This window comes from Saccoglossus kowalevskii, chromosome 17 (genome assembly GCF_978046115.1).
Source record: "Saccoglossus kowalevskii chromosome 17, keSacKowa6.1, whole genome shotgun sequence".
NCBI classification, from domain to species: domain Eukaryota; kingdom Metazoa; phylum Hemichordata; class Enteropneusta; family Harrimaniidae; genus Saccoglossus; species Saccoglossus kowalevskii.
In genome coordinates, this window is record NC_140657.1 from 23,873,096 (window position 1) to 23,887,588 (window position 14,493).

General features: G+C 37.3%; 1 protein-coding gene across 2 annotated transcripts in view; it reads right to left on the reverse strand.

The window, feature by feature from the left end:
- LOC102801870 (suppressor APC domain-containing protein 2-like) overlaps positions 1–14,493 on the reverse strand; it is a 31,173-nt gene that overhangs the window by 5,501 nt on the left and 11,179 nt on the right. Inside the window, exons 2-6 of one of the 2 annotated variants that reach the window (XM_085492321.1) lie at positions 13,833–13,960; positions 12,084–12,110; positions 10,330–10,476; positions 9,829–9,930; positions 465–572 (exon numbers count right to left, since the gene is read on the reverse strand). In XM_085492321.1, coding sequence (XP_085348447.1) covers positions 465–572; positions 9,829–9,930; positions 10,330–10,476; positions 12,084–12,110; positions 13,833–13,960 — 512 coding nt within the window. The remainder of the gene's footprint in view (positions 1–464; positions 573–9,828; positions 9,931–10,329; positions 10,477–12,083; positions 12,111–13,832; positions 13,961–14,493) is intronic. The other variant, XM_085492322.1, reaches the window with a different exon arrangement.

Here is a 14,493-nt window from a genome sequence, read left to right on the forward strand (position 1 = left end):
TTAGGTGATGTGGCTAATAATCATACATGGATGTTATAATAGTAATAAATTTGTAATTTGGTAAATTGAAATTTCACATTTCAAAAACAAAATAAGTGAGAAAACAAGGCGGTACATTAGTTCAGGCCTGCATAAGCTTCCTACAACCACATACAATTTTTATTATTCTTGAAGAACCTACATTTTCATATCTACCCAGCAGTCAAACTGTTGGTAAATAATTTTTGGTATTCCTGCTAGAGGGCACACTTCTGTTGTTCCAGTCAAATAGTGACAAAAGTAGTCGCAAGCATAGAATAATATTTCCATAAAATGTTTGCATTCAGTTTACTTTAACAATTCCACATTCAGCAGACAATGGTTGTCACACGCTATAAAGATCAGTTTTAGTGATAAACACACAAAAATGTTATAAAAAAAAAAAACTTTCATCATAAGTCAATGTCATGAATTTTATTTTTTACCTTGGTTAGTTGCCTGTTTTGTTCTCTCAAAGTCTTTACCATGTAATCTTTCTCTTCATCGGCAGTAAAGACGTGATCTACCGCTAATTGCATATGAGTTGGGAAGCTCTGTGAACAAACATAGCTAAACTATTAGAACCTTGCCATGAATTAACGCATCGGCAGTAAAGATGTGATCCACGGCTAAATGCATATGAGTTGGGAAGCTCTGTGAACAAACATAGCTAAACTATTAGAACCTTGCCATGAATTAACGCATCGGCAGTAAAGATGTGATCCACGGCTAAATGCATACGAGTTGGGAAGCTCTGAACAAACATAGCTAAACTATTAGAACTTGCCATGAATTAACGCATCGGCAGTAAAGATGTGATCCACGGCTAAATGCATATGAGTTGGGAAGCTCTGTGAACTAACAGCTAAACTATTAGAACCTTGCCATGAATTGACGCATGACAGTAAAGATGTGATCCACGGCTAAATGCATATGAGTTGGGAAGCTCTGTGAACAAACATAGCTAAACTATTAGAACCTTGCCATGAATTAACGCATCGGCAGTAAAGATGTGATCCACGGCTAAATACATACAAGTTGGGAAGCTATGTGAACAAACATAGCTAAACTACTAGAACCTTGCCATGAATTAACGCATCGGCAGTAAAGACGTGATCCACGGCTAAATGCATATGAGTTGGGAAGCTATGTGAACAAACAGCTAAACTATTAGAATCTTGCCATGAATTAACGCATCGGCAGTAAAGATGTGATCCACGGCTAAATGCATATGAGTTGGGAAGCTCTGTGAACTAACAGCTAAACTATCAGAACCTTGCCATTAATTAACGCATCGGCAGTAAAGATGTGATCCACGGCTAAATGCATATGAGTTGGGAAGCTCTGTGAACAAACATAGCTAAACTATTAGAACCTTGCCATGAATTAACGCATCGGCAGTAAAGATGTGATCCACGGCTAAATACATACGAGTTGGGAAGCTATGTGAACAAACATAGCTAAACTACTAGAACCTTGCCATGAATTAACGCATCGGCAGTAAAGACGTGATCCACGGCTAAATGCATATGAGTTGGGAAGCTATGTGAACAAACAGCTAAACTATTAGAATCTTGCCATGAATTAACGCATCGGCAGTAAAGATGTGATCCACGGCTAAATGCATATGAGTTGGGAAGCTCTGTGAACAAACATAGCTAAACTATTAGAACCTTGCCATGAATTAACGCATCGGCAGTAAAGATGTGATCCACGGCTAAATACATACAAGTTGGGAAGCTATGTGAACAAACATAGCTAAACTACTAGAACCTTGCCATGAATTAACGCATCGGCAGTAAAGACGTGATCCACGGCTAAATGCATATGAGTTGGGAAGCTATGTGAACAAACAGCTAAACTATTAGAATCTTGCCATGAATTAACGCATCGGCAGTAAAGATGTGATCCACGGCTAAATGCATATGAGTTGGGAAGCTCTGTGAACTAACAGCTAAACTATCAGAACCTTGCCATTAATTAACGCATCGGCAGTAAAGATGTGATCCACGGCTAAATGCATATGAGTTGGGAAGCTCTGTGAACAAACATAGCTAAACTATTAGAACCTTGCCATGAATTAACGCATCGGCAGTAAAGATGTGATCCACGGCTAAATACATACGAGTTGGGAAGCTATGTGAACAAACATAGCTAAACTACTAGAACCTTGCCATGAATTAACGCATCGGCAGTAAAGACGTGATCCACGGCTAAATGCATATGAGTTGGGAAGCTATGTGAACAAACAGCTAAACTATTAGAATCTTGCCATGAATTAACGCATCGGCAGTAAAGATGTGATCCACGGCTAAATGCATATGAGTTGGGAAGCTCTGTGAACAAACATAGCTAAACTATTAGAACCTTGCCATGAATTAACGCATCGGCAGTAAAGATGTGATCCACGGCTAAATGCATATGAGTTGGGAAGCTCTGTGAACTAACAGCTAAACTATTAGAACCTTGCCATGAATTAACACATCGGCAGTAAAGATGTGATCCACGGCTAAATGCATACGAGTTGGGAAGCTCTGTGAACAAACATAGCTAAACTATTAGAACCTTGCCATGAATTAACGTATCGGCAGTAAAGATGTGATCCACGGCTAAATGCATATGAGTTGGGAAGCTCTGTGAACAAACATAGCTAAACTATTAGAACCTTGCCATGAATTAACGCATCGGCAGTAAAGATGTGATCCACGGCTAAATGCATATGAGTTGGGAAGCTCTGTGAACAAACATAGCTAAACTATTAGAACCTTGCCATGAATTAACGCATCGGCAGTAAAGATGTGATCCACGGCTAAATGCATACGAGTTGGGAAGCTCTGAACAAACATAGCTAAACTATTAGAACTTGCCATGAATTAACGCATCGGCAGTAAAGATGTGATCCACGGCTAAATGCATATGAGTTGGGAAGCTCTGTGAACTAACAGCTAAACTATTAGAACCTTGCCATGAATTGACGCATGACAGTAAAGATGTGATCCACGGCTAAATGCATATGAGTTGGGAAGCTCTGTGAACAAACATAGCTAAACTATTAGAACCTTGCCATGAATTAACGCATCGGCAGTAAAGATGTGATCCACGGCTAAATACATACAAGTTGGGAAGCTATGTGAACAAACATAGCTAAACTACTAGAACCTTGCCATGAATTAACGCATCGGCAGTAAAGACGTGATCCACGGCTAAATGCATATGAGTTGGGAAGCTATGTGAACAAACAGCTAAACTATTAGAATCTTGCCATGAATTAACGCATCGGCAGTAAAGATGTGATCCACGGCTAAATGCATATGAGTTGGGAAGCTCTGTGAACTAACAGCTAAACTATCAGAACCTTGCCATTAATTAACGCATCGGCAGTAAAGATGTGATCCACGGCTAAATGCATATGAGTTGGGAAGCTCTGTGAACAAACATAGCTAAACTATTAGAACCTTGCCATGAATTAACGCATCGGCAGTAAAGATGTGATCCACGGCTAAATACATACGAGTTGGGAAGCTATGTGAACAAACATAGCTAAACTACTAGAACCTTGCCATGAATTAACGCATCGGCAGTAAAGACGTGATCCACGGCTAAATGCATATGAGTTGGGAAGCTATGTGAACAAACAGCTAAACTATTAGAATCTTGCCATGAATTAACGCATCGGCAGTAAAGATGTGATCCACGGCTAAATGCATATGAGTTGGGAAGCTCTGTGAACAAACATAGCTAAACTATTAGAACCTTGCCATGAATTAACGCATCGGCAGTAAAGATGTGATCCACGGCTAAATACATACAAGTTGGGAAGCTATGTGAACAAACATAGCTAAACTACTAGAACCTTGCCATGAATTAACGCATCGGCAGTAAAGACGTGATCCACGGCTAAATGCATATGAGTTGGGAAGCTATGTGAACAAACAGCTAAACTATTAGAATCTTGCCATGAATTAACGCATCGGCAGTAAAGATGTGATCCACGGCTAAATGCATATGAGTTGGGAAGCTCTGTGAACTAACAGCTAAACTATCAGAACCTTGCCATTAATTAACGCATCGGCAGTAAAGATGTGATCCACGGCTAAATGCATATGAGTTGGGAAGCTCTGTGAACAAACATAGCTAAACTATTAGAACCTTGCCATGAATTAACGCATCGGCAGTAAAGATGTGATCCACGGCTAAATACATACGAGTTGGGAAGCTATGTGAACAAACATAGCTAAACTACTAGAACCTTGCCATGAATTAACGCATCGGCAGTAAAGACGTGATCCACGGCTAAATGCATATGAGTTGGGAAGCTATGTGAACAAACAGCTAAACTATTAGAATCTTGCCATGAATTAACGCATCGGCAGTAAAGATGTGATCCACGGCTAAATGCATATGAGTTGGGAAGCTCTGTGAACAAACATAGCTAAACTATTAGAACCTTGCCATGAATTAACGCATCGGCAGTAAAGATGTGATCCACGGCTAAATGCATATGAGTTGGGAAGCTCTGTGAACTAACAGCTAAACTATTAGAACCTTGCCATGAATTAACACATCGGCAGTAAAGATGTGATCCACGGCTAAATGCATACGAGTTGGGAAGCTCTGTGAACAAACATAGCTAAACTATTAGAACCTTGCCATGAATTAACGTATCGGCAGTAAAGATGTGATCCACGGCTAAATGCATATGAGTTGGGAAGCTCTGTGAACAAACATAGCTAAACTATTAGAACCTTGCCATGAATTAACGCATCAGCAGTAAAGACGTGATCCACGGCTAAATGCATATGAGTTGGGAAGCTCTGTGAACAAACACAGCTAAACTACTAGAACCTTGCCATGAATTAACGCATCGGCAGTAAAGATGTGATCCACGGCTAAATGCATACGAGTTGGGAAGCTCTGAACAAACATAGCTAAACTATTAGAACTTGCCATGAATTAACGCATCGGCAGTAAAGACGTGATCCACGGCTAAATACATACGAGTTGGGAAGCTATGTGAACAAACATAGCTAAACTACTAGAACCTTGCCATGAATTAACGCATCAGCAGTAAAGATGTGATTCATGGCTAAATGCATACGAGTTGGGAAGCTCTGTGAACAAACATAGCTAAACTATTAGAACCTTGCCATGAATTAACTCATCCGCAGTAAAGATATGATTCACGGCTAAATGCATATGAGTTGGGAAGCTCTGTGAACAAACATAGCTAAACTATTAGAACCTTGCCATGAATTGACTCATCCGCAGTAAAGATATGATTCACGGCTAAATGCATATGAGTTGGGAAGCTCTGAACAAACATAGCTAAACTATTAGAACCTTGCCATGAATTAACGCATCGGCAGTAAAGATGTGATCCACGGCTAAATACATACGAGTTGGGAAGCTCTGTGAACAAACATAGCTAAACTATTAGAACCATGCCATAAATTGACTCATCTGCAGTAAAGATGTGATCCACGGCTAAATGCATATAAGTTGAGAAGCTCCGTGAACAAACATAGCTAAACTATTAGAACCTTGCCATAAATTGACTCATCTGCAGTAAAGACGTGATCCACGGCTAAATGCATATGAGTTGGGAAGCTCTGTGAACAAACATAGCTAAACTACTAGAACCTTGCCATGAATTAACGCATCGGCAGTAAAGACGTGATCCACGGCTAAATGCATATGAGTTGGGAAGCTCTGTGAACAAACATAGCTAAACTATTAGAACCTTGCCATGAATTAACTCATCCGCTGTAAAGATGTGATTCATGACTAAATGCATATGAGTTGGGAAGCTCTGTGAACAAACATAGCTAAACTATTAGAACCTTGCCATGAATTAACTCATCCGCAGTAAAGATGTGATCCACGGCTAAATGCATATGAATTGGGAAGCTCTGTGAACTAACAGCTAAACTATTAGAACCTTGCCATGAATTAACTCATCTGCAGTAAAGATGTGATCCACGGCTAAATACATACGAGTTGGGAAGCTCTGTGAACAAACATAGCTAAACTACTAGAACCTTGCCATGAATTGACTCATCTGCAGTAAAGATGTGATCCACGGCTAAATGCATATGAGTTGGGAAGCTCTGTGAACAAACATAGCTAAACTATTAGAACCTTGCCATGAATTAACGCATCGGCAGTAAAGATGTGATCCACGGCTAAATGCATACGAGTTGGGAAGCTCTGAACAAACATAGCTAAACTATTAGAACTTGCCATGAATTAACGCATCGGCAGTAAAGATGTGATCCACGGCTAAATGCATATGAGTTGGGAAGCTCTGTGAACTAACAGCTAAACTATTAGAACCTTGCCATGAATTGACGCATGACAGTAAAGATGTGATCCACGGCTAAATGCATATGAGTTGGGAAGCTCTGTGAACAAACATAGCTAAACTATTAGAACCTTGCCATGAATTAACGCATCGGCAGTAAAGATGTGATCCACGGCTAAATACATACAAGTTGGGAAGCTATGTGAACAAACATAGCTAAACTACTAGAACCTTGCCATGAATTAACGCATCGGCAGTAAAGACGTGATCCACGGCTAAATGCATATGAGTTGGGAAGCTATGTGAACAAACAGCTAAACTATTAGAATCTTGCCATGAATTAACGCATCGGCAGTAAAGATGTGATCCACGGCTAAATGCATATGAGTTGGGAAGCTCTGTGAACTAACAGCTAAACTATCAGAACCTTGCCATTAATTAACGCATCGGCAGTAAAGATGTGATCCACGGCTAAATGCATATGAGTTGGGAAGCTCTGTGAACAAACATAGCTAAACTATTAGAACCTTGCCATGAATTAACGCATCGGCAGTAAAGATGTGATCCACGGCTAAATACATACGAGTTGGGAAGCTATGTGAACAAACATAGCTAAACTACTAGAACCTTGCCATGAATTAACGCATCGGCAGTAAAGACGTGATCCACGGCTAAATGCATATGAGTTGGGAAGCTATGTGAACAAACAGCTAAACTATTAGAATCTTGCCATGAATTAACGCATCGGCAGTAAAGATGTGATCCACGGCTAAATGCATATGAGTTGGGAAGCTCTGTGAACAAACATAGCTAAACTATTAGAACCTTGCCATGAATTAACGCATCGGCAGTAAAGATGTGATCCACGGCTAAATACATACAAGTTGGGAAGCTATGTGAACAAACATAGCTAAACTACTAGAACCTTGCCATGAATTAACGCATCGGCAGTAAAGACGTGATCCACGGCTAAATGCATATGAGTTGGGAAGCTATGTGAACAAACAGCTAAACTATTAGAATCTTGCCATGAATTAACGCATCGGCAGTAAAGATGTGATCCACGGCTAAATGCATATGAGTTGGGAAGCTCTGTGAACTAACAGCTAAACTATCAGAACCTTGCCATTAATTAACGCATCGGCAGTAAAGATGTGATCCACGGCTAAATGCATATGAGTTGGGAAGCTCTGTGAACAAACATAGCTAAACTATTAGAACCTTGCCATGAATTAACGCATCGGCAGTAAAGATGTGATCCACGGCTAAATACATACGAGTTGGGAAGCTATGTGAACAAACATAGCTAAACTACTAGAACCTTGCCATGAATTAACGCATCGGCAGTAAAGACGTGATCCACGGCTAAATGCATATGAGTTGGGAAGCTATGTGAACAAACAGCTAAACTATTAGAATCTTGCCATGAATTAACGCATCGGCAGTAAAGATGTGATCCACGGCTAAATGCATATGAGTTGGGAAGCTCTGTGAACAAACATAGCTAAACTATTAGAACCTTGCCATGAATTAACGCATCGGCAGTAAAGATGTGATCCACGGCTAAATGCATATGAGTTGGGAAGCTCTGTGAACTAACAGCTAAACTATTAGAACCTTGCCATGAATTAACACATCGGCAGTAAAGATGTGATCCACGGCTAAATGCATACGAGTTGGGAAGCTCTGTGAACAAACATAGCTAAACTATTAGAACCTTGCCATGAATTAACGTATCGGCAGTAAAGATGTGATCCACGGCTAAATGCATATGAGTTGGGAAGCTCTGTGAACAAACATAGCTAAACTATTAGAACCTTGCCATGAATTAACGCATCAGCAGTAAAGACGTGATCCACGGCTAAATGCATATGAGTTGGGAAGCTCTGTGAACAAACACAGCTAAACTACTAGAACCTTGCCATGAATTAACGCATCGGCAGTAAAGATGTGATCCACGGCTAAATGCATACGAGTTGGGAAGCTCTGAACAAACATAGCTAAACTATTAGAACTTGCCATGAATTAACGCATCGGCAGTAAAGACGTGATCCACGGCTAAATACATACGAGTTGGGAAGCTATGTGAACAAACATAGCTAAACTACTAGAACCTTGCCATGAATTAACGCATCAGCAGTAAAGATGTGATTCATGGCTAAATGCATACGAGTTGGGAAGCTCTGTGAACAAACATAGCTAAACTATTAGAACCTTGCCATGAATTAACTCATCCGCAGTAAAGATATGATTCACGGCTAAATGCATATGAGTTGGGAAGCTCTGTGAACAAACATAGCTAAACTATTAGAACCTTGCCATGAATTGACTCATCCGCAGTAAAGATATGATTCACGGCTAAATGCATATGAGTTGGGAAGCTCTGAACAAACATAGCTAAACTATTAGAACCTTGCCATGAATTAACGCATCGGCAGTAAAGATGTGATCCACGGCTAAATACATACGAGTTGGGAAGCTCTGTGAACAAACATAGCTAAACTATTAGAACCATGCCATAAATTGACTCATCTGCAGTAAAGATGTGATCCACGGCTAAATGCATATAAGTTGAGAAGCTCCGTGAACAAACATAGCTAAACTATTAGAACCTTGCCATAAATTGACTCATCTGCAGTAAAGACGTGATCCACGGCTAAATGCATATGAGTTGGGAAGCTCTGTGAACAAACATAGCTAAACTACTAGAACCTTGCCATGAATTAACGCATCGGCAGTAAAGACGTGATCCACGGCTAAATGCATATGAGTTGGGAAGCTCTGTGAACAAACATAGCTAAACTATTAGAACCTTGCCATGAATTAACTCATCCGCTGTAAAGATGTGATTCATGACTAAATGCATATGAGTTGGGAAGCTCTGTGAACAAACATAGCTAAACTATTAGAACCTTGCCATGAATTAACTCATCCGCAGTAAAGATGTGATCCACGGCTAAATGCATATGAATTGGGAAGCTCTGTGAACTAACAGCTAAACTATTAGAACCTTGCCATGAATTAACTCATCTGCAGTAAAGATGTGATCCACGGCTAAATACATACGAGTTGGGAAGCTCTGTGAACAAACATAGCTAAACTACTAGAACCTTGCCATGAATTGACTCATCTGCAGTAAAGATGTGATCCACGGCTAAATGCATATGAGTTGGGAAGCTCTGTGAACTAACAGCTAAACTATTAGAACCTTGCCATGAATTGACTCATCGGCAGTAAAGATGTGATTCACGGCTAAATGCATATGAGTTGGGAAGCTCTGAACAAACATAGCTAAACTATTAGAACCTTGCCATGAATTAACTCATTCGTAGTAAAGATGTGATCCACGGCTAAATACATACGAGTTGGGAAGCTCTGTGAACAAAAATAGCTAAACTATTAAAACCTTGCCATGAATAAATTCATCACAGTGAAACATGTGATCTTGACATGATTTGCATAATTACATAATATAAATTAAAACTCAAAGATTAATTAAAAACAAGTACCTTATCAGAGCTTTCCATGAGAGCTGTTAACTGTCGATTTGATTCCAAGATTCTGGATTTCTGGAATTTTACTCTTTCATTACGAGTTTCTGAAGACAAGTCCTGAATTTAAAGATAAAATACATTTAATTATATCAAGAGATAAAGTCACCTTTCAGAGTCAAAATTAGCTTAGAACAAAAGCTTTTAGTGTCTTCACAACAATCAGCTCGGCATTAGAAGAACATCGTCTTATGCAATGTTTTGTATTCCAGCCTTAGTTTTGTACAGTTTTCAATTGTAAGCAACTAGCTTCGAAAGTTCACGAAATGTTGGAACATATTCAAAACATCAGACTCCAATTGTTACAGGTGCTCATCAAACTCAAACATCAATAACCAGCACAAGTTTAAAGGGCGGTGGTTGTCAGAAACATACTGCGTGAGGACCACTGCCCTTTAATAGATAACAAAATGGTCTCTGGTAAGACAATAAGGAATGGATAGTCTTGTGATCACTTACATTACTTGTTGAAGTTCTATTAAAATATTTTTGTTTATCTTTTATTGTAACAATTTGTTTATGATACCAGTCTCTGGCTCTGTCAACAACTTCGAGTCCTTGTAAAAACGTGTCTTTTTCTTGCTCTAACTCTTTCATTCGTTTCAACTGAAATAAAACGAAGTAATATTTTATTTAATAATAATATTTAATACTTTTTAAATAAACATTTAAAGCGAGGAAGTCGTCACCTGCACAAGCGTCAGATGGCCATAGCGTGTTTATAAACAATTGTCTACCCATGAGCCTTTGCGTTTTAAGCGTGTGTTGTTATCGTCGCTTGGGACTCAATTCCCACGTGTGCGCAGGTGATAACCCTCCCACTTTAATTGATCATTGAATGCAAGCAAAGATTTATAAAGATATGCAAATTTTGTAACATTTTTTTTAAGTGAGTATCATTGTCATCAGTAATTTCAACTTATTCGTTGTAATTCTTGACCTTTTCATTACCTGTTTCCTCTTTTCATCACAAATTCAAAAAATAGTCCTGTTTACAGTCTGCACTTTACTTCAGAAGATTTCGACAAAAATAGCCCAATTTTTTGAGTAAAAACTAAAAATTGACGCAAATTTTGTCTGTTGGCTCCAAAATTTCATTTCCAGAAATTGTGAAGGATTTAAAAAAAAAAAGTGAAGAAAAATTTGAGCAAGAAAATCTGGTTAAGAAACGCACTGTAGTATCAATGCACATTTAGAAATTTTTGAATGCGTACTAGAGAATACTTTATTTTAGTTGGAATTAATTTTTGCTGAAAAGTCTTTTTGGGTATTTTGTATGGAATTTATTTTCACTGATTTTTGGTGAATTGAGTGTAAAATATCGGAAAAGAGGTATATTCACTGGATTTTATTTTCAATGAATCACTACTTTAGCGAAAATACAGAAAATTAATTCCAACCGAAAATAAAGTATTTTACAGTAAACAAAAACAAGTGGGATTATCACCAAATAAACATGACCAAAACCTGAACAGTTCTGCCACAGACTTGCTTATTTGCATTAGTTTACGTTACATTTGTCGTGCGATTTTTTCTATTATCTCACAATTCACGATTTTCATCCCATATAACACTATTTGTATAGCCTCATCATATAAATCCTTGATACAAGTCATTTATGTATATTGACATAATACGTACAGTAAACGTATTAATTATTCATCTGTTTTTAATTTAACGATTTTCGCCAATAAGCAAAATACGCTAAATTAAATTTCAGTGAACATATAAAATAGAATACATTGTTTCCTTGTCAAGTTCGTGAACTTCAACAACAGTGAATCAAATCAAAATCAAAATCAGTAATCAAAGCATTAAAATAGTGAAATTAAATGTCAGTGAAAATAAATAGTTTTACAGAACATACATACCAACGATAGAAAGAAATATAAGGGTAACTGTCATATCCATGTACGGTAATATGCAATAAAAGATCCCATTCTGTTTTTATGTCAATCAATTAGACTTGATTATCTTGAAAAGGCAACAAGTGGATAATTTAGCTGTTCATATCTTAAATGACAGATTTAACCACCTATTCATCCAAAATCTGTCACCTGCTGAAAACCGTTACAGACAGCCAAAATGAAAGGGAAAAATATGACGTGGGTAGACAATGTGTTAAACATTGTAAATGTAATTTGATCACAGTTGAACTCCTTCTAACTACTGCTACAAATCTACGGATGCAAATTACGATCAATATAACCTACATGGTCCTCCACAGAATCCGAGTCAGGCTGAGATTGCAAAGAAAAAGAAAAGCAGAGAAAGAAAATATGTTAAGTTAGTATTGCATTATGGGAAGGTTCTGTGATCTCCTCTCCCACAAATAAAAACATTAAACGCAAGTTTTTGTTGTAGTGCACGTGTTCAAATTTGTTAATATATTTAGCCTTTTCACGACCAGACATTCCCACCAACATTTTTCTGCACTTTTTTCTTATATTCTTCAATATTTCTGGAAATGAACCCTAATTTTGGAGCCAACAGACAAAATTTGAGTCAATTTTCAGTTTTTACTCAAAAAATTAGGCTATTTTTGTCCCAATCTTTTGAAGGAAAGTGCAGGCTTTTTTGAAAATTTGTGATGTAAAAGAAAGAACTGGTGGTGAAAAGGTTAACCCATATGTATGTAATAATAATAATTATCTTTATTGCGTTCGTATCCCTATTAGGATTTTGAATAAAATGCAATACAGATGTGAAGAAAGACAAACAAACAAACAAACAAACAAACAAAACAAAACAAATAAAGTGAGAATATGTATGTACAGGCTTGTATGTGTCACACGTATGAAACATGCGCATTGTATTTGCGTTTTCAAAAATGACATGTTAAAATAGTTAACATAAATGGATCAGTAAGAGTTTGGTGAACTTATAAGTCCAATCAAAATACATTATTGGGGGGGGGGGGGTGTGCTATTGAAGTAAATATAGTAGTACAATAACAATCAGATTTTTGCTTAGTTTTTTGAAATAGATGCACACAGATGCAGTTTTTTATTATTATTATCATTAAAATTATGTTTTGAATTTGTTTCTCATTTGATTTTTTATAATTTTGTCATAAAACCTCTAAACAAGCAGCCTCTCGGCTGAGATAGCTCCGCTGTTATTCATCAAAATTAGAGAATTAGCGATATCATCATGAAATGAACAAATCTGAGAGAGTTCTACCTGTAGTACCTATATATATAATATCAAAGCAATCAGACTTGTGGTTTTCAACAAGAAGTCGAAAATATCACTTTTTACCAAAAATATTCATCAAAATTAGAGAATTGAAGATATGATCATGAAATGAACAAATCTGAGAGAGGTCTACCCAAGGTACATATACACCAAGTATGAAAGCATTCAGACTTGTAGTTTTCAAGAAGAAGTCAAAAAAGTAAAACATTGACACGGACAATGGACAATCACTCATATGATAAGCTCCGCTCGACAAAGTCGACAGCGGAGCTAAAAAGGCTGTGAGGTTTAAACATTTTAAATCGTTTGAGTGCCAAAGTGAACTTCAAATGTTGTGAAAATTTCACAAATTTTGATCAAAAAATAGAAGCAATGTCACATTTTGTCTGTTTAATTAATTTAAAATTTAGATTGAATTCAATGAGAATACAGAAAATGTGAACGAATTCAATTTAATAAGCAGGAAAAAAAATTGGCCCTTAGAGGGTTAAACTGACAGATGTTCTGGGCCTTATATAACATAAATTCAATAGTGGAATATTTTGAATTTACCTGTGATGGGCCATACTAATTCTTTATGATGTCTGTATTTTTGATGGGTGGGAGTCAATCGATCAGTCTACTATTAAATTGGACTCATTATAAAATCTTATTTGTCGATTGTTTTCATGTCTGGCAAACCCATTGACCCGCATTGTTTGGCAATTGACCATGTGACAATGACTATTTGTAAGAGGTCGATGACATTACAAAAACATTCTTACCATATTATAGTCTATACCATTAGCGACGGTATGTCTACGAGGATCACGTCTGTTTTTAGATCTTTTGGTTGTTGGGTTGGCAGTTGGAGCTTCATGTGAACTTCCCACTTTATTACTTTCTCTGAAAACTAAGAAAATGTAAAATATATTTAGTTTAGTGAAATACTATAAGCCACATTTAATTCATTTTGTGAGACAAATTTTTCAGGAAATTCTGGAAAACAATGAAAGTCACATTTCAACATTTCATTGGGCTCTTTTGACAAGTCACATTTCATTGGGCTTTATAAGTGAATCACATTTCAACAATTTACCTGGCCTCTTAAGTCACATTTCAACATTTCACTTGGCTCCTTGAATTACATTTTAATATTTCACTTGGATAAGTGAATTTATTAAGTGAATACTGTGGAATACTTTATTCTCGCTGGAATTAATTTTCGCTGAAAAGTCTTTTTGGGCGTTTTGTATGGAATTTATTTTCACTGATTTTTGATTAGTTTAATGTGAAATATAGGAAAAAAAGTATATTCGCTGGATTTTATTTTCAGAGAATCATCCCTTCAGCGAAAATAGCGAAAATAAATTCCAAGCGAAAATAAAGTAGTCTACAGTATCTAAATATTAAATATCTAGAATTCATAAACCTGGTTATTGTATC